Source organism: Puccinia triticina, chromosome 7A, assembly GCF_026914185.1.
Source record: "Puccinia triticina chromosome 7A, complete sequence".
In the NCBI taxonomy this organism is placed as follows: Eukaryota; Fungi; Basidiomycota; class Pucciniomycetes; order Pucciniales; family Pucciniaceae; genus Puccinia; species Puccinia triticina.
The window spans coordinates 5,450,686-5,471,159 of NC_070564.1; the positions used below are offsets into that span (position 1 = coordinate 5,450,686).

General features: G+C 47.8%; 2 protein-coding genes across 2 annotated transcripts; both read right to left on the reverse strand.

Annotated features, from left to right (window-relative positions):
* Positions 1–13,694: 13,694 nt before the first annotated feature.
* PtA15_7A592 (uncharacterized protein) lies at positions 13,695–14,741 on the reverse strand (the record flags this gene model as incomplete). Its single annotated transcript, XM_053171214.1, has 6 exons — positions 13,695–13,789; positions 13,860–13,945; positions 14,013–14,022; positions 14,096–14,161; positions 14,227–14,425; positions 14,481–14,741. The coding sequence occupies 6 exons, from the start codon at positions 14,739–14,741 to the stop codon at positions 13,695–13,697; spliced, it is 717 nt and encodes a 238-aa protein (XP_053022418.1).
* A 43-nt stretch (positions 14,742–14,784) lies between these two features.
* On the reverse strand, positions 14,785–17,285 carry PtA15_7A593 (uncharacterized protein; the record flags this gene model as incomplete). The annotated part of the gene is made up of 5 exons (XM_053171215.1): positions 14,785–14,911; positions 15,432–15,547; positions 15,610–15,732; positions 15,801–15,933; positions 16,003–17,285. The coding sequence occupies 5 exons, from the start codon at positions 17,283–17,285 to the stop codon at positions 14,785–14,787; spliced, it is 1,782 nt and encodes a 593-aa protein (XP_053022419.1).
* Between the last annotated feature and the right edge of the window lie 3,189 nt (positions 17,286–20,474).

Below are 20,474 nucleotides of genomic sequence, written 5' to 3' on the forward strand. Positions count from 1 at the left end.
CTATGGTTGATTAGGGCAAAAATGAATGTTTGAGCCTACCTCTGCCTTTATCTGGTTACCAGACACTAAAGAATTCCACCAATATTAGATTATGGTTTTGAAAGCCAATTTGGGGCCTGGTCACACACCACAGTTTGGCAAACAAAAGGCCCAGCAATAAGGCCCTGTTTGGCACCAATATAATCAGTGATATATTTCACAGATTATATTGGTGAAATACCGATGGTGTTTGGCGGAGCGATATATCCAATTTCCTGTAATTACATTACTACCCCTCAATATATCGGCAGCTCAGACCCGGCACACACATACATATCATACACCCTCTCCACTGGTCATGGAGAGGATTGACCGGTGCTCAATGTGTACACCACCTCTCGATGATCTCGATGACCAGTTGACCGGTCATTGAGAAGGAGGATACATACACCTTCTAATAGATGACGGGTCACACAAGTCATCCAGGTGTTGTACATTCCTTCTTGATGACCAGTCAACTGGTCATTGAGAGGTTGGGTTCCTCTGGATGACCGTTCAAACAGGCCATCCCAAAGCCTCTTGATGGCTTGTTTGACCGGTCACAGAGATTGACCGGTTGATCTTGTTGACCGGTCATTGAGATCGATCAAGAGGACTTCAACCTTTTGATGACCGGTTGACCGGTCATCAAAAGGGTGAAATCCACCAGAGACCAGTTTAAAGAGGTCAAGTTTCCTGTTTTCGTTTTCGACAACCGGTTGAGCGGTCATCAAGAGGGAGAAGTTCCTGGCAGGGATAAATTTTTGCAATGGTCATCCCAAAGGTGTACAATCTGCGTCGGACCGGGGTGAAGTGTACATAATAATTATTCAGCATGTACTGACAAACGCTAGCAATATATTAATTTAATTTTTATTTCGGGTGTAATAATCAGCATGTCACAGATTATATCGCTCTAGATTATTTCACTGATTATATTGGGGCCAAACGGGGCCTAAGATATTGGAGAAATTATCTGGAAATTTTGCAGGGCAACCTGCTCAGATTCCCCAGGTTTTGAGCAGGGTAACCTGGTCAGTTTCTGGAGATGGGTGTGTTGGTTTTGGGCCAGAGCTGGACCAGTGGGGCAGTCCAAGGATGCCAGTGGATAGCCCTGAATGGCACCCTTGGCCCTTGTTGGTGTCCTCTTCTCCCGCTTGGCCCTTTAGATGGTTAAGATTTGGGCTGTTTGTAGGTCAAAGCCATTGTTTGAGGAGGAAGGATTGGGTGATGAGCAAGAGTGGGGACCCAGTGCATTGCAGTGTTTCAAGAGACCAACCAACACCACTACATAACTACCCACCAGATTCAACAAGCAAGGAATTTATATCTTCTATGATCACCCCAAAAGGCATTTTAGGGCTTTCTCAATGTTTTTAAAGAAACTAGAGGCTAAGGGGGCTGCGCTGCTGCAAGGTTTTTATAGAGCCACATGACTTCACAAAACTTTCAATGCCAGAAAAAGTGGCATTCCAACTGCTGATACACATGTTTCAAGCTACAGCCAGGCAAGCTCAAATAAATCATTACTCAGATGCAATACTCAAATTTCATATTTCAGTTGTCAGGTACATCAAATTGGAATTTCTCCACCCATGTGAAAATTAACCATAATGCTCTTGGATGTTCAGGCCAACACTTTGCACCCAATGCACGGAGTTGAAATCTGCAAGGAACCGTGTCAAATTAAACATGCTTTTTTGACCAAGACTCAATTCATTGGTCAAGCTGTAGCTTAGTAGTCACAGAAAATTTTCTGAAACAATCATTAAATTTCAATTAGGGAGTAAAATAAAACTCCAAAACTTATGCAGTGCAGGCCAGTGCACCACTTGGTGCTAAACAGCTTTGCTAATTCATGCTTTGATCATCATGCTTCCTGGTATGAATTACTGAAATAAGACCAGTTAATAAATTCATTCAAACTGTCACTTAATACCATGCCATGACTGGTTAAACTTGTTAACTGACCAAGAGCCAAAATTATATTCAGTTTCAATCTGTTCTATTTTGTTTTCATACCCTTTTGAGACCCCATGATTCTCATACTTCAGACCAGCTCAACAGCTAAAAGTAACAAAAAATTAGATAAAATTAACAAATCGGCACCATGCAACTGGCACCTGTGTCAAAAGAGTCCGGCTGGGCGATATCCTGGGAGAACATCGCGCTCTGGCCTGTTGTGGGAGGGCGCCGAGCGAAGCGATCTCTCCGACGGCGACTTGACGGAATCACTCTCAAGCTCGCTCAGCTTGACCTGTGGTGCCGTGGGCCCTTTTGGACAACAGGCTTTAGAGCATTTCCACCGCGGGCGGTATTTTTGGGGCGCTAAAATTTGATCTCTGGCAGTGCGCAGCCAGTTTTAGCGCCCCAAACTTCTGCGGCATACACCGCGAGAGTCTGTAAAAAGTCATGAAAGGCATGCGTTGCCCCCGGTCCACTCCCCCGTCAAATCCACCCGGTTATTGAAGGGAGTTCACTTGTTGATGATCGGAACAAAGCGGGTCGTTCCGGTCATTGTGGGGAGTATGTACCCCTCTCAATAACTGGAACGAACCAGCCATTGAGGGGAATAAATATGTACCTCCCTTGATGAGGTCGGAACAATCCGGGTTGTTCCGGTCATTGTGGGGAGTATATACTCCCCTTGATAATTGGAACAAACCGGCCAACTCCCCTCGATGATCAGAACAGAACAGTTTGTTCCGGTCATCATGGGGAGTATCCTCTTGATGACCAAAAGGAACCTGACATCAAGGGGAGTATGTACTCTTCTCAATGACCGGAGGAACCGGCCATCAAAGGGAGTATGTACTCCTCTCAATGACCGGAAGGAACCGGCCATCAAGGGGAGAATGTACTCCTCTCAATTACCGGAACAAACGGGCCATTGAGGGGAGTACCTCTTGATGGCCGGCCTGCCTTGGCCATCATGTGAAGGGATTGTAAATTTGGGGGTGTGAGCTGTAGTTTCACGAGGAGTTTGGTGTGTGAAAGGGAGTTGAGGTGGGGGTGAATGAGTCCCTAGTGAGAGCATCTCCACCGCGGGCCCTAAGTCAGGGGACTATACCAAATTTAGTCCCCCAAACCCAGTTTAGTCCCTCCACCGGAGGCCCTAAAGGAGGTCCTAAACTAGGAAAAACCCATTGGGGCCCTATACCAGTCCCAAATCTAGGACAGCATAGCTCCCCACATAGTCCCTCAAATTCACATATCACACAGAAACCTTCTGGTGATACTCCACTCCCTTCCTTACACAACCCCCGATATCCCCCACTCACCTCAATGTACACACATATATATCATAAACTCGATGGGCCATACCAGCCCAATCAAGAGCAAACCAACAAATCAACACCACATTCTCTCGATGGTTGGCCCAGACCATCGAGATGAATACATGTACACTCCTGGGAGTGGCTGGTCAGTCCCGGCCATTGACAGAACCCCGCTACATGCATGATCCGGTCATCAAGTGCACAACATAATGCACTCCTGATGACCGGGACCACCGGATATCAAGCCATCAATGACCAATCTAAAATTGACGACGGGTCTGCAATCAATGACCAGCCTGTGATTGAGGACCGGTCTGCAATCAATGACTGATTATTAGTATTACCGACCGTTCTGCAATCAAAGACCAGTCGGCAATCAATGACAGGTCGGCGACCAATGAACGGTTGGCGACTGATGACTGGTCCGCGACTGATGGCCGGTCTGTGAGCAATGACCAGTCTGCGTACACCTCTTGATGGCCGGACCAACCATTGAGAGGTGTACTCTTCTTGACAACCGGTGATGCAGTGATGCAGGGGGATCGGGGGCATTCCCTTTCACAACCTGGAGGTCCTATCTTAGGGACTCTGCGGTGTGAAAAAGTCTTTGGGTGGGGGACTAAAACTGTGCCACAGTTGGGTGAGTTGGGGATTTAGTCCCTCAGATAGTCCCGCGCGGTGGAGATGCTCTGAGTCCCTACATGTAGGGACTCAAGGTCAATATTTAGGGACAGCCGTAAATTTTGGGGCAGGCTAAATCCACACCAAAAAATCACTACATCCACTCCAAAAATGGAGTGAACAGTAGTCCACTCCAACTTTCATTGGAGTGAACCATAGTGTACTCCAAATTTTGTTGGAGTGAACAAAATTCCACTCCAAAAAAGCCTGTTTTTTGGAGTGTACCCATGATGCACTCCAAAAATGTTGGAGTAAACCCAATTCCACTCCAAAAATATCTTCTCCAAGGTAAAATGATTCATTTTTTTTGGAGTGCACAGATTTTCACTCCAAATTTATTGGAGTGGTTTTCAACACTATTGCAGTAAAATAAGGGTCAGCCTAAATGCACTCCAAAAAAATCCCAAAAGCACTCCAAAAGTGATTGTATGGAGTGTGCACTCCAATGATTGTTGGAGTACAGACTAGAGTACTCCAAGTCAATTGGAGTGCAGAACTGGGGACTCAAGACTCTTTGGAGTGCACCACAAAGAACTCCAGTGGCCAGGAAATGTAATGAGTGCCCATGAGTCTCACTCCATCAGATTGGAGTGCATTCCCCCAGCACTCCATTCCTGATATTTCTCCTCCTCAAAAGGGGAGTGCAGTACTGTGCACTCCAGCCAGAGCTGGAGTGCCTACAACTTCAACTGGGCTATGTACAAACACACCCCACTTGATCCTCCTGATATCCATGACCGGTACAGACCGGCATTGAGCGGATTAACATCTCCTCTCAATGACCAGTCTGTACCGGACCGCCGGTCATTGAGGGAAATCACAGAAATCACACCTCTTGATGGCCGGTCTGTGCCGGTCATCAAGGGGAGTAACATCTCTCGATGACCGGTCTGTGCCGGTCACCGAGGGGAGTAACATCTCTTGATGACCGGTCAGACCAACCGGTCATCAAGAGTAGCACCTCCCCTCAATGACTGGTACACACCGGGCATTGAGAGGTGTTATTACCCTTGATGACCGGTCTGACCGGTCATCGAGAAATGTGACTCACCTCAATGACCGGTGATGACCGGTCATCAAGAGGTGTGAGTCCTCTCAATGACCGGTCTGTGCCGGTCATTGGGAGGTGTGACTGATGACCGGCGCGGAGGTATGAGTCCTCTGGATGACCGGTTGTGTGAGTCCCCTCAATGACCGGTCCAGACCGGTCATCAAGAGGTGTGATTGCTGTGGGCACTCCAAAAAAAAGGAGACTTGGAGTGCACCCTAATGCACTCCATTTGGCATTTGCTAGCTGGAGTGCAAAGCCAAAATCCTTCACTGAAAAGGTGGAGTGCTTGGGCTTGCACTCCATTTTTTTTGGAGTGCATCTAGCTGCACTCCCCTATTTTGGTCAATTTTGGAGTACCCAGTTGTGTACTCCAAGAAACATGGAGTGCCCATCTGGGGACTCCATGTTTTGGGAGTACAAAATCAAGGCACTCCAACTTTTTTGGAGTGCTGGCCCCCCAAAGCCAAAAATGTGGAGTGCATGAAGTAAAAGTTTGGAGTGCATTTAGGCTGACCCTAAAATAAGTCAGGGTTCTCAAAGAGGAATGAAACCTTATGTCAGCATCATATGTGTATTTAAAATACATCAAAAATTATGTATGTAAAATGTTTTCAGTTTCTACAATGACTAAAACCTGAACCAGAAATAAATTCAAGGGGATTAAATTTGGTTGGTTCATGTCACCTGCCTACTACTGCCCTAAAGTTTTCCTGGTACTCCACCCCAAGAACTTGGAATATACATTTTTCAAAGTTACATGCAAGTTTCAATTAGAGATTTAAAATTGCATTTTTGTAAATTTGAGAAACCTTAATCCACTCCAATAAATTTGGAATGAACATCTGTGCACTCCAAAAAAAAAAAAAATGAAAAAAATGTTGCTTGGAAAAAATATTTTTGGAGTGGAATTGGGTTTACTCCAAAATTTTTGGAGTGCATCATGGGTACACTCCAAAAAACAGGCTTTTTTGGAGTGGAATTTTGTTCACTCCAACAAAATTTGGAGTACACTATGGTTCACTCCAATGAAAGTTGGAGTGGACTACTTGTAAGGGTCTGATGTACCCTCACTGGAAACAACGTGGAAAGCGGGGGCGAGGGGACGAGGCCGGAGCCTGAGGAACTTTCTAGTTCCAAACGGTGGGCTGAATTGCAGATGGGCTAGCCGGGAGAGAACAGATTCTCTCCGTAAGTACAACCAGAGAGAGAAAGAGAAGGGAAATGAGAAGAAGGCTTACCTAGCCGGGAGAGAACAGATTCTCTGCCGGACTAGGGAAGATGGGGTTCGAGCACATGTATCTGTCTGCGCAGGGGTTACATAATCCTCTGGCCCTTTGTGTGAAGCCCCCTAGGATAGGGGACTTTACACTACTGTTCACTCCATTTTTGGAGTGGATGAAGTAATTTTTTGGTGTGGATTTAGCCTGCCCCTAAATTTTCAACACAAATAGCGCCCGCGGTGGGTCGGGTTGAGGCGGTAAACTCCTGAAATTTCCAACTAGGGCCCCGATTTAGGGCCCGCGGTGGAAATGCTCTTAGCAAGTGTGCTGGCACAAATGTTGGATCTCTGCCGGCTGCTGCTGCGGCCGCGCCAGCTCCACTTGATGGGTGGCTCCCGACCGGGGAGGATAGTCCGGCTGCACTCTTGGGTTTGAGCTGAGCCTTTTGTCAAAATTGAGCCAGGAGACCACCAACGTCCACCGGCAGCTTGTCCGAGACCTCCCTGCCACTCAGGAACCCTGTGCTTGGGTCCTGATAGCGCTTGTTGACTGTCTCTGAGCAGACTTCTTCAAGTGGCAGCTCCAACCACGGCCTATTGGAGACGCCGTGTGTCAAACAGATTTTCCAGGCATAAATACCAAATAATCAATATTCCACACTCAAAAAGGAGGGCAATGAGAAAAGACCGTGTCAACGACGCCGATCCTCTTCTTGCTGAGACCTCAAGAACCCAGAGACAGGGAGCAGCTGATCATGGGGTTTCCGTATATCATAGAGGCAGGAATTGAAGGCAAGGATGATATTGATGATGTCCTTGGCCTTGGCCATCCTGGGCCCACTGCTAATCCCTTTCATCTGAGAGCCAGCAGACACATGCAGTACCCTTGCACGCCCAAGTTCCAGTGCAAGAAGTGGTGCTTGTACACATGCGGATCTAGCAGCAGATCTGAGCATTTGAAGCTTGACGCTAGCTTCTCCCTGACCGCTGTAAGACTCAAAAGTGGTTGCGAAACCCTTTTGCTGAATGGAGAAGGGGATGATGGAGGTGCAAACTCTGCCCTTCTATACTATCAGATAACAAGACCCACCAAGCTAAGCTTGGCAAGTTTTAATCAAGTGATAGGTCTGGTCTAGTTCCAGATGAAGTTGTCCGATGACAGATATGTGAGAGTCGAGAGGTTTTATGATGATGGAAAGGGTGAAAGTTGACTTGATGTTTCCGGTGGGGTTTGAACACAGGTCCTCAAGCGGGTGATATGAAAAGTTGAGAAGAGTGTCTAGACTGAGAAGGGTATATGTCTCAGTCAGGAGTTGAACCAGGAACCAGGTAACTTGTGACAGGCACGTGATATGTTAAGCAAGAGATATGAGAGATATGAGAGTGAGCTCAGTGGTTATTTGCAAAGTAAGGGCTGTTATGAGGTGTTATAAGGGTATTTATAAGGGTAAAGGTAAAGCTATGGGTGGTATGTAAATAACTGGGGAATACTGAGCTGAGGGAAAAACAACTGGGGGGAGAGAGCTCCTTATATAGACAAATGTGAGGGATTTTAGCTACAAGGGGGACCCTGGATGAGGGATTTTAGCTGGTGGTCTGCGTACAAGTGGTGTCAGAAGATACTAAATACAGGCAAAAAGTGGGGTGAGAAATGAAAGATGATGTCATACTAATGCAGGGAGTGCATAAACAAAGCGGGGACATGTCAAATACAGAGGTACTTCATGCAAGGGGTGCATGAGTGGTGTCAGACTAATGCAAGGAGTGCAGAAATGAAGCGGGGACATGTCAAATACAGAAGAAATGGGGTTGGTCTCCTGCAAATGCAGTGGCGATAAGAGGGATAGAAAAGAGTATGTGTTTGGCTGGGGCTGAGTATGTGTATACCTGGGAAAGGTGACTTGAGGGTTGTGACAGGTTGATGACTGGGGCTGGCCGTGTCCATGGGGGTCCAAGAGGGTGTGACTTCCAATCCAGCGGGGTTCCAGTGACGCTTCCAGTGGTGACTAGGGGTAAAATTGGCCGTAGAATCCATTTCTGAGGTCCATTTGGTGGTATCTTGAGGCCTAGGGTGAGTAAATATATGTATGAGGAAAAACTTTTGATTTTTCACTTTTCCGTCTACCACACCGCAAGCTCTGGTCCACCAATGAGTCCTAAGGCTGGCACCCGGGGGTTTGGGCAGGGGGTCAACCTCATCCCAAACCCCGCATCCAAAACCACCCGGGTGGAACAGATTTTTTTTTGCCCCTGAGCTGCTGGCTGCCTGGCAGCGGAGTTGAGGCCGTGCACTCACAGGCTTGACAATCTTTAGCACCCTCAGTCACGATGAAGCGCAAGAAAACATCCCACCCTGCTCCCGCTGGCGCTGGAAATTCCACCAGTTCCACCTCAAACCACCCCGATGTTATTGAGATCAATGTTGAAGATGAAGGAGAAAAATCCAGCCAATCTCAAGCTCATTCTGTGAAGCGCATTTGGGTGTGGACCTATTTCAAAGAAACTGAATCTGGAACCTATGCAGTCTGTCAATTTGTGGGTAAGACTAACGTGATTTGTGGCGCAAAGTTGAAAAAGGATTGAAGTAGCAGCACAAAAAACTTTCACAAACACCTTCAAAATATCCATCAACTCGTTGATCCAAAGCTCAGTAAAAAGATTGACAAATATCAAACTGACATTGGACGGTGGACCAATACTAATCAGCTGGCCCCAAAGGTAAATCTCTGGCAAATTTTGTGTGTTTTTTTGTATCAGTTATGCTGAAGGCCCCACAATTTTTTTAGTTACAGCTGAACCAAGAGTCCCTGAAGACGGCTTTGGTTTACTTTATTGCCAAGGCCGATCTCCCCTTTTTGGTTGTGGATAGGCCTTTGTTCAAAAACTTGATTAGACTTGTGAACAAAGAAGCAGCGAAGTTGATGGACCCCATCAATCAAAAGACTATGGCAAATCACCTGACAAGGGTGTATCTCCATTCTCAAGAAAAGATGAAGGCTCTATCTCTAGCGCCAGGATTTCATCAGTTTTACCCAGGACGCATGGACAGCCCCAAACTCAACTGCTTTCATGGGTGTAACTGCCCACTTTATTAATAAAGATTTTGAGATGATCGATATGACTATTGGAGTCCCCAATGTACGAGGTACGTACTCTTGAGTCATATTGCTTTCCTCTGCTCTCTTCAGTTACTGTATGTGCTCAATCTGATGTGATATTTGGACAACTTTATTATCAGGCAAGCATACGGGAAAAAACTTTGCCAACCTATTCCATTGTGTGCTTGAAGACTACAACATCCTCAGCAAACTACACACCATTACTGCTGATAATGCAACTACAAATGGAGTGATGGCTTGAGAATTGAAAGTTCAGATACCGTCTTTCAACACTGAGACCCACCTTTTAGGTTGCATTGCCCACGTCATAAATCTAGGGGCAAAAGCGGGTCTTGTGGTCCTTGGCGGCGTTGAAGAAGACCGCAATGGTCAAGAAATCTCGATGGCAGATGAAGATGACAAACAGAATTGTGAAGCCCCCCTCATCAATGGGGCTCCACACGAAGGGTCACGGGATTACGTGACCCCCGCGCATCAAATTACTTAGTCCGAGCTACTCGCTTCCCTAGTCCGGCAGAGAGTTCCTCCTCTCTCCCGGCTAGGTAAGCTCGACCCCGTTTCTTCTCTCCTCGATTTCCTTCTCCATGATTTGACTGTATTTAGACTAACACAGAGAGAGTTCCTCCTCTCTCCCGGCTAGCTTGAAATCCAATTCCCCACATTTTGGACCTAGAACCCTCCCAGACGGCTTCTAGCCCGCTCTCCGTGCCCTTTCTACCCATCTCATCAGTGAGGGTCTACTGGACCCTTACAAGAATGCCAACGATCCTGATGTGTCCGGATTTGGCAACACAGTCATGCGCATCTTGCATCTGACCTCCAATCCGGAAGGCAGTGGAATCAACCTCAAAACTATCCTCAAGAGAATCCACGGCATGTGCACTTACGTTTGGTTTTCTCCGCAACTCTGTGAACGCTTTTGTAAGGTTGTTGAATATGTACAGCCAGAGCTTAAGGAATTGGGTGCCAAGCTCTTTTGCCTCGAGATCGATGTGGCTACTTGGTGGAACTCAACTTTTGCAATGTTCAACCGTGCAATCCAACTTCGCCGGTCTTGCATCCACTTCTGCAACAAGACTTCTGAGACAAGATTGTTCATCTTATCCATGCCAGAATGGAATCAAGCAGCTAACCTGATGCGCTTGCTAGAGCCTCTTAACAAAGCAACACAATTTCAAATGCTCTGTGGATCCAACTACCCGACCTTAAACACCGCACTCCCTGTCTACATAGTCTTGATGAAGCACTTGAAGCAAGTTCAACATGATCTATATGACCCAGCACAGCTCATCCAACCTGCCACCCAGATCATCAACAAGATTGAAAGCTACCTCTGCTCCGCACTTGGCAAACCAAGCTACATATGTGCAATGATCCTTGACCCAACCTTCAAGACTGCCGTCTGGAAAAGGAACAAAGCCTTTATGGAGCAGCACTATGATATGCCAGTCGAGGCAATCCTCACAATTTTTGGTGGGGTTGCAAAGACTTTTGATGAGATGCCCGATCCCCCTCAGCAAACCCAGTCGAACCCGGGTTCAAAGAAGAAGACATCTAGCTTCTTCTCTTCTGAATTATACAAGCCAACAACTGAGCTGGACACAGTCAAGGCCAAGATTGATTGTTATCTCAAAGAAGACCTTGAACGCAAAGGAAAACCGATCTTGAAGTACTGGTCTGGCCAACAATCAAAATATCCGATCTTGTCAAAGATGGCTCGGCGCTACTTAGCCATTCCGGCTACAAGTGCAGCCTCGGAGAGAGTCTTCTCTAAAGGTTGTCGGGTAGTCTCTTGGCAGCGCACATCACTTGATCCTGAAACCATCAAGCAGTTACTGTGTCTCAAGGGATGGTATCAGCTACTCAACAGCCCATTATAGTTCCTCATCCCTCTCTCCCCATGCATTTTTTCTCCCAACACTCATATAAATTAGTCGATACACTTGTTTTTTACTCCAATCAAGTTGTTTTTCACTCCACATGCTCCCCTGTCTACCTTCCTTTGCTTTAGGTACACATTGCTTGCCTCATCGGAGCACTGAAACCCGTTATCTTGCTACACTCAACCTCCCAAGCCCGCTCATTAAGTACTGCCAAACCACCTGGGGTTTTGGGCGGGGTGTTGGCCCCATCCCAACCACCCGCACCCGGGGGTCACTTTTTGGGTGCCAGCCTTAATGAGTCCCACTTGTCTAGGAACAACGCCAACACAAGCACGAAGCCCGGAATTGAGATCAGCGTTGATGGGTGCACAACTGAGCGCGCTTGGGGACATGATGAGGTGGATAGTTGGTTATGATAGGCCCGGTAGACAGCGAACAGGATATCAGAATCCAAAGCCGTCCATCAAATATAAAATCCAAAGTCAGTTCCCCCTTCCTCACCCGTAAAAAAAAAGAAGGAACAGACCAATTGCTGCTCATCTCTACCTGGACGTCACCCTCCTGCACAAGCAGATTATTGCCACAGTAGGATCCCAAAGGTCAACGCAGAGCCAGTCGTCAAAGTCCGCGAGTTGTGCGACGCCACCTCCGCGTTCTTGGCCACTGATCGAGATCTTTTTTAAAAATGAAAAAATACCAACAGGCTCTGGGATTTGGCAATGGAGGTCTGCAGTTTGTGACGGAGAGGAGGGAGGACTGGCAGTGTGGGGAATGGCTGGCCGTACTGGCGCTTTTGAGGGAGAGGGACTTGAGGATCCTGGCGCGGCCACATGCGGTGGGGTAGTCTACAGTTGCTCCTCCTCCTCTTCCCGCAGCTCTTGATGTTCCTTGTGTCTTGTTTGCTTTGATGATGGGGGCGGTGGAATGGCTGGGGGATCCGAATGGTTAGACGATGAAGGGCGAGCAAACGTTGTAGGCGAGTATTGTGCTGAGTATTGGCAAGGCGCTGACAACATTGATTAAGGGGGTAAATATTTTTTGGTTCCTATGGCGCAGATTTTGTGAAAAGCATGAAGTTGCCGTGGTTACTGAGGGGTGTGGAGGGAAATTAACATGGGATCATTGTGGCTGAGGGGGGTACATAGGTTGTTGGCTTGGTTATGACGATGGCACTGAGTTGCGGGCATGGCGGGTTGAGCTTTGCATGCAGCTGGGTGAGTGCCTATAAATATTGCGGCCTTGGTATTGATGGATCGCCAGTCAACTGTCTGTGCTGCACTTCCAGCCAGTGAGTTGACTCAACACCCTCCGCTGTTGCACTTGCGCAGTCTGAGGGTTTATTCTTGGTGCCCCCCCTTTGCAATTGCCTTAAATGCCGCGCACTGGGGGGCATCTGCCCACTACTTTAGACCTCTCTAGAAGAGGATGGGAAGTGGGTTTGGTGCTGTTGCTTGTTTTTTTTTCTGAATTTGTAAGGGGGAACCCTTGATCTTGGTTTTTGTGATTGTCTGTCTTTAATAAACTTGGATTGGCTGGTTTTGAAAACCATTTTCATCACCCCACTCCGCTAGCCCAAGCCTGCCCAAGCTTTCCGTGGCGTATGGGACACACCACCGCTGTGTTGTCAACAACAGCCCGGTCCACATTGGGCTTTTACAAGCAGGATTCTGATTAGAATCAACTGCGTTTAATGTCAGTTCTTGCTGAAATTTGCACTCCCCCAGCAATTTTTAAGCTCAATTTTTTATCAATCAGCAACATCAATTTTAGTCGGGGGCATAAAATGCCCCAAGTTGAACCAGGCTAATGCGGCTATAAGAAGCAAAAATTATTGTAAACACTTGTCAGTTAAGTGGCAGTTGAGCCACATGACCTACAATGATCACGGTGCCAGGTGCAACAATCTTCAATAAGTGACGTCCGCCTATGTAATAGTGGTCCTGGTTCAGTGGTTAATTACATTATGACAATTATCGCACACAAGGCTGGTCTGGAAGAAATGCCCAAAAAATGATAATAGCTATGTACATCGAGAAAAATCCAAATACGTATGTGTGATAGCTAACGTCCGCTGTGCAACTCTAGAATGATACAAGTGTATGACAAAAACAAAGAAATGGATGTGCTGCTTTAGAAAGATTGGTTAGGGCAAATGTGAGAGAGACGACAATCGTGATGATAAAAGTAGAGATTCGTGCTGCTAGTTCAATGAGACAAAAACGAATTGAAGGTGACGAAGCAAGGATAGGCTGTAAGAAAAGGTTTGGATGCTAGAACAAACGCAACCGAACATTCAAGTTCAACACTTGTTAAACATTTTGTACACATTGAATTGGCAGCTTGTTCATGGTATGAAATAGGCCTGACTATCTCAGATCCATTCAATGAGATAGCAAACCCTTACCAAGAAAAAAGAAGGGTGCCAAGCAAAAATCCGGCGCAAAGTTATTGATGAATGGGAGTTATCGATGACATCGGAGGCCTAACCAACAAGGCGGCATTGGCTTGTGAGCGAGCTTTACGTTGCAAATCGTTAGCATCTAGGAGAAAAAAGACACGTTCAGTGGAAGCAGTATAAAGGTTAAGATATCTGACTGATTGGTAACTCACGAGGAAAGGGCTCAGGAAGGCCCATCAATGGTCCACTGGAATGGTATATCTTTGGCCTGAAAGATTCTTCTTCCTCCATGATGGCACTACGATGAACAAAGAAAAATGTCAGGAGGTATACTACAAACTGGTGAAACGTTTTAGAACTCTTACCTGTTCCTAACTGAGTCGTCCCACCAATCAATAACTTTTGTCAGCCGAGCTGGCTTCATACACGAACATGAAAATGCACTTACACTTCTCGATCAAGTTTTCCTTTCCTTGAATGCTGGCATAGCACATTTGCACCGTTTTCTCAGACACTGGAGAGAACCATGTAAAATGGTCAGTTATCCAATACCGGCCTACTAGATCAAACCCGACTCACAAAATACGCCCCACTTGACCCCTAACTTAGCCTTGGCAAACTTTAACACATTTTCTACGGAGAGGAAATTGATGAAAGCGTAGCCAACGTTCAAGCGGGCCTTGAAGTCCATTCTCAAGTACAAGAAGTCAAACCCTCTGGGGCATATGTCATTGATAAAATTAAAGAGCATCTCATCGGTAATTTTGTTTGGAATGTTCTGTCGAAAAGGCGTCGTTAGTTTGGTGCTCGGGAAGGTCAAGTCCTACGCCTACCTTGATCATGCATGTGGTGCGAGGATCACTACCACACTCGATACGATCCAAATCCATCACATTGCTAGGGGGCACCCCAGGGAATGGAAACGCGCGCGGTCTACTGACAGCTGGCGGATGAGGACTCATTTGCGGGTCGATGTGGCGTAAAGGTGAGCCATAGAGATCGGGTGTAATGGTCTGAGGTGTGCCGCACGCCATGCTGTCTGCCGACAAGGGTGCAGGGCCGTGCAGATTATACAAAGAAGTAGCAGGAGGCATGGATAACTACCAAGGTTGAAATCAGTGTAAACCTCGATAACTGTTAGTTGAAAGCTAAACTAACTGGCTGGCTCCACGGAAGCACGTAATTAGCAGCGTACGGGTCTCCAACATAGCGATACAACAAGCTATTGTTGTATTGGTCCGTAGAATTGAGCATGGGCGGAGGTCTGATAGTGGGAGGCAGAAGGCACACGCTGGGTGCAAGTCCATTACCAAGTGGACCGGTAATCCCACCTTCTCGGAAATCAGATAGCAGATCAGCGGCTGAATGACATTTCCTAAACAGATGAATTTGCGCCTCACCAGAATATTGGTTATCAATGACGGAGCGTAGATCTGATTCAGGAACCTCAACGGTGACTTGAAAATCCTACGATCAATGTCGCAAAACGGCATGCGAAATGTTTGGCAAAATTGTCGCTCGAGCGGGATGATAATTTGAATTGAGAAGGCTCACGGCAAAATCTCTGGCAACCAGCTGCTTTTGGGCTGCATCAGCTCGTCGGTCGTCATACCACTCTACAAACCAACGGGATGGCCCAACAGCTCGTAAGGCTTTCAGATCACCATATCTTTGCAGATATTCTATCAATACTTCTTCCGTTATGATGCCGCGTGGATCTAGAGCACACAAATCATGTCAACAAATTGTGATGTTTTTTTAAGAAATAATGTTTACCTTCAAACCGCAAATTGAGAGCGCCTTCATTCGAGGAAAGAACGGGGTTCTCAAAGTCTTGTGTGAGATGAATTACATCACTGCGCTGCAAAGGTTCCATCTTCAGATAAGAGCCAAAATTGTTCTAATTGTAGCAAGAAAATCAGGTAAGCTGAGGAAAACATAGAGCACAGATAAACGATGTACCTCGAGATTTTTAACGCCATTTTGGATCAAGTTAAGAAGTGAACGCGTGTCATGGAAGCCAACCAAGATGAAGCCAACAGGGCTCAAAGTATCCACGTGAATATCCAGTAAATCACCATACGCCTGGACGTGAAATCTTTTAATTCAGTACGGTACCCAAGTTATGCTGAAATTGAACGCAATCGACTCACCGCAAACGCGTTGCGTACTCGGACGATACCTTTCATACTGCCCAACAATTTGGGAGGAATACCTAGGACTTTGCAATATCGCGGCGATGTGGCACCAGACATGACACCCCACGGTTGAAGTCGGTTAGAGGAGCTATTGCATTCATGTTTGTAATCAGCATCAGTAAAACTCGTTGTTATAAAGATGATGCCGGCGACATACGACATTGTAGATTCTCCGAGCTGACCACCTGCAGCCGAGCGTGTATCAACTTCGGTAGCTTGTTCGGAAAGATCTTGAGAGGATTCATTTCCTTCCCAATTGACACTCAAAAGACTTTTGGCATTGCCCATCGGCCTTCTGCCACTCGTATCAGCCACAGTGCTGGAGCGGGGCCTGAAGTTGGCATTAAACAATTTGGATTGTAATCGGTCTACTGGGGAAGAGCCTATCAAGGACATAGATCGCTCCTCAATCCGACGGGCCGATCCGGGGGGTCCCGGCGTGCCTTCGTTAGACGACGAGGGGAGTGAAGGGCGCCCGTTGTGGAAAAGTGGACTGCTGTCAGTGGGGGCCGTGTGGTAGCGCTGGTGGCGATCACTAGCAGCGTTACCAACCAGTAAAGCTGATTGCGGCGTTGACTTGGAGACGCTTGATGCAAAACCGGTTGGATTTCTGGATGTAGGAAATAAGAGAGTCGCGGGATCCTCGGCGCGCTGGTGACTCGAGCCCAGGTAGGAGCCAACGTTTGCAAACGCCAGCGGAGAAGACATACCCGCAAACATGTTGAATGAATTATTAGGGTAATTTATGACATTCTGGCCAGCACGGCCAAGACTGCCCGGCGGTGTGTCATTTTTGCGCTGGTTCAGCAACGAGGAGACTGGCGAGACATCAGAGGCGAGGGAACGGAATGAGCCGGAAGGGGTGCTGCAAAATGTGCCTGCGCGTTTGCGGTACTCAGCAGAGCTGTCCCCAAGAGGCACACCAAAGGCGAGACGGCTTGGTGAATCTGACTTGGGAGCGAGAAGGCGATTCAAAGTCGGATTCTCGGTGGGATCGAAACTCGGCTCCATGGGACTGGACACGGACCGAGGACGGTGGGGTTCAATCGGAAGCAGGCTCATTTGATGTGTCAAAGACTCGATCGGACTAGCTCGGGGATGTAATTCCTGCGAGTTTGGGGAACTTCCTCTACTCGAGGCCCTACCAGACAGCCTGTAGGTTGGCGTAAGTCCGGACAGGGGCGTTCTGGGTTTGTTAGCGACCGGCTCATGCTTGATAGTGGTGGGTGGAGTCATGAGCATGCCTCGTGACTTGTCCATTCCTCGAAACTGGACATGTTGGGAACTGTTATTCCCAAGAAACTGTTCCGACCTCTTAAGTGGCGTAAATGGCGGGGTCATAAGCACATTCGAATCACCCGCTTCTTTTTTGCGGGATGCGTTGTCCTGCTCCAAGGGTTCAGCCAGAGCGGAGGTTGAGCTAGGGAGCCACTTCGACATTAAGTTAGGGCCTTTTGCGGAAGGGATACTGGAAACCGGAGGGCTAGAAATATTGGAAGTTGGTACACCGACTGGACTGGCTAACTTGGCTGCTACAGGTTCACTCTGCTTCGAAGCCGACTCGTCTGCGGCCTGATGATCAAGAGGTTTGTGCGGCAGGTTGCGTGGCGCATACTTTGAAGCTCCCAATCCAGACACAGGAGACTCAGCCAGTGGACTACTGGAAATGGAGCTCGCGTTGGATGGCGACAGAGGGGTTGCCGCGCGCAGGTGATCCGGAGTTGAGACTTTAGATAAAGAGCTTCGAACAGCAGAAACGGAGGGTTGAGCGTCCATACTGAGATACCAGCGAGTTCAATCAAGTAACCGCAAACCAAGGAGATACGATATGCAATCTAATGGTCGAATGTGAGTGCAAAAAGTTAGTAAAAATTGTTATCCTCAATTCGGGGGACTGTCCGCTAAATGGCAATTCAAAGGTACACAAACATACCAGGACTCAATCGATCTGGATGGATTGGATAAAGATGCAGCCTGCAGTGAGGCTAAGTGCGTCTGATCCAAGCAAGAACTGGCGGGCGGGCGAAAAGAAATGGGCGTCGGGACGGAAGGATCTTTGGTCGCAGCTTGTGGTCTATTTACACCTGACAACGTGGGCGCGGTTCATAAATGATTCGTAGCTTGGCTGAGACCACCGATTTGTTTGAGTGAAGAAAGGTCTTGGGAAAGAAAACTCGGGATGCAACTAACTCGCCGGGACCAGAAGGAAGAAAGAAATTGGCAAAGCAACAAATCAAATATCAGTCGATCGAATTATTGGATGTGCAGAGTACTCCCTCCACAAGTGCACACGAGCGAAAGGTATAGCATCTCCACGGAGGATACAAGCCTTGGGAGGCTTGTGCAGGAGCCCGACCAGTAGGCGGCCCGCGCAGTTACCCGCGGACTTCATGATGGTCAGCTATTAGAATGTCAAAAATGAAAGCACAACTCAACACTAGCACCGGATGAGAAAGAAATGCCGAGAAGCCAAGATTGATCTTGTGGTCAGACGACTTAATTCGAGGCCTAAACCTTGCCAAGAGGCCAAAGTCCCAAAGGAGGTGGTGGAGGAGAGGTGGTCTGCCAACAAGTTCAGCGATCACGCACAGCAAACAAACAGCAGCTGAGGGGGGTGAAGAGAAAGGGCTGAAAGGACCGCAAGAAAGCCACAGTCAAAATTCCGAAGGAAAAGGGTAAAGTATATATAACAATCGGTTCTGCCAAGCGCAGCAACGCTTCGGAGTCACTTTCCGTAAGCGGACAATGAACGGCGGTGCGCGACAGTGAACGTCAAGGCGAGCGCAGGTTACGGACAGGGGATAGATGATGGTGGGGGTAGCAATGGACGATCGAAAGGCCGAATTCGGACAGACGGAGCGATCCTTGTACTTGGGGCTGATAAGCTGAAAGGTGTTGGGAGTTCCGAGGCTGGAGTGGCAGGATCGGTTTGGTTTGGGGAAGAGGAGGAGGTTGGTTTCGGAGCGGCAGACAAGTGAGAGGGTTGGTAGTCAAGTGGTCAATCCAAGACAGCATCTCACTTGGAGGATACTCGAGGTGTTTGTAGCCAGCTGGACACTGTCAACAAAAAAATAAAGCCCCAGAAGTGCTCTGATCGACACGGAAGGGGAACTCGGGAGTTGGGAGCACAACGCTGAGCTCGAAGCAATCAACAGTTGGCTGACGCAATGAGGAAGTTCCAACCGAAGATGTTCATTGAGGTGTTAAATTGAAAATACGGAGAGGAAAAAAAGCCCGAAAGGGTTCTGGAAAAGAGGAGGGAAAAAAGGAAGAAAGAACAGCGAAGGTGAACCTTATCACAGGATGAACCTAAGCTACCATCTGCGGGGTAAAGAAAACCCCGTCGGCCAGCCGGTGCTGACCAACTCCTTGCCGTTAAGGATGGTCAGTCAGCCGGGGGGCAGTTCCGTGCAGAGCTTCGGGATGCAGAAGCCCGGATCAGGATGTCTCAGTCGAGTGATTTGGCACGGAGGATGGCCGGAGAGCCGTTGTCAGAACTATCAGTGATCGAATCTGACAACGTCTGACTCTAGCTGGCAATCTTCATCAGTCAGCCGGTCAGCTCAAATATGCACTGCCAAGGCGCTACTCCGAAAGACCCGCCATCGACGAAAGCTCATGTCAGCCAGCGGAGATGGACATCAGCCTGCGAGAAGGGATATTGCCTGACGTTGCAAAGGAGTACAGCCTCCTGCATGGAGGAGAGGCCAGCGCTCGGGGTTGAAATCACCCACAAGAAAGACTTGGACTGAGAGTGATCCACGATATGGTAAAAGGAGAAACAGCTAGGTAGAGAGGGAAAAGGGAAAGAAAGATTGAAACCAGACCTTTAAATGAGAGGACGCGGCGTCGATCAACTGGTAGGATGGTATCGACGGCTCAAACGAAGCGTTACCCGGATAACAATGTTCCAATCTAAGATAAATGAAAACGATGTATGGTGTAGTATGCACTGCCTTGCGAGCCAAGAAACTGGAGTGGTCAAGAAACTAGAGTGGTCCTTCTCATTCGCCAGATCGACCTGCAAGAAGAGAGTTAGAAGTATTATATTCAGGTAGAGATATATCTGGAGAATTGTTGGTTGAAGATAGGAAGTTATTATGGAAAGTGATGCCGGAACCCCAGAGCGATTATCCACCGACCGTCAGCGAAAAAAAAGCATCGTCACAAACGTCTGCTCCTGGAGACTTGCAGAGACTGGAGCGAGATCGGGTGCGCAGGAAGCCTGATAACGGCCATGAAGGAACCCGGATAATGAAAAAAGTGCTGAAGAGCTCGTCAACGGGCGACAGGCGCCCAGTGTGCAGAGCAGCCGTCGGTGCCCTTTTAAAGCTCTGACCGCCCCTCGACCCGCCAGCACCCCCCAATCTTCGCCGAGTTTCTATTGACTCGTGAGTCTTATGAGAATCGAATCTGCACCGGCGGGTGATGCCTATGAAAATGTCAGATTGCTTTTACCAATTTTCTTACATACATGTGATGGTCAATATTACAACGACTATGATAATCGGACCTGCCGGACTCCTTGATCACGTTGCAGACCATTCCCTTATATTTACATGGTGACTCTCACACCCTCTCGCACACCTCGGGTGGCGTGCGGGAAGGAGGCGTGGACGATTCGGATCC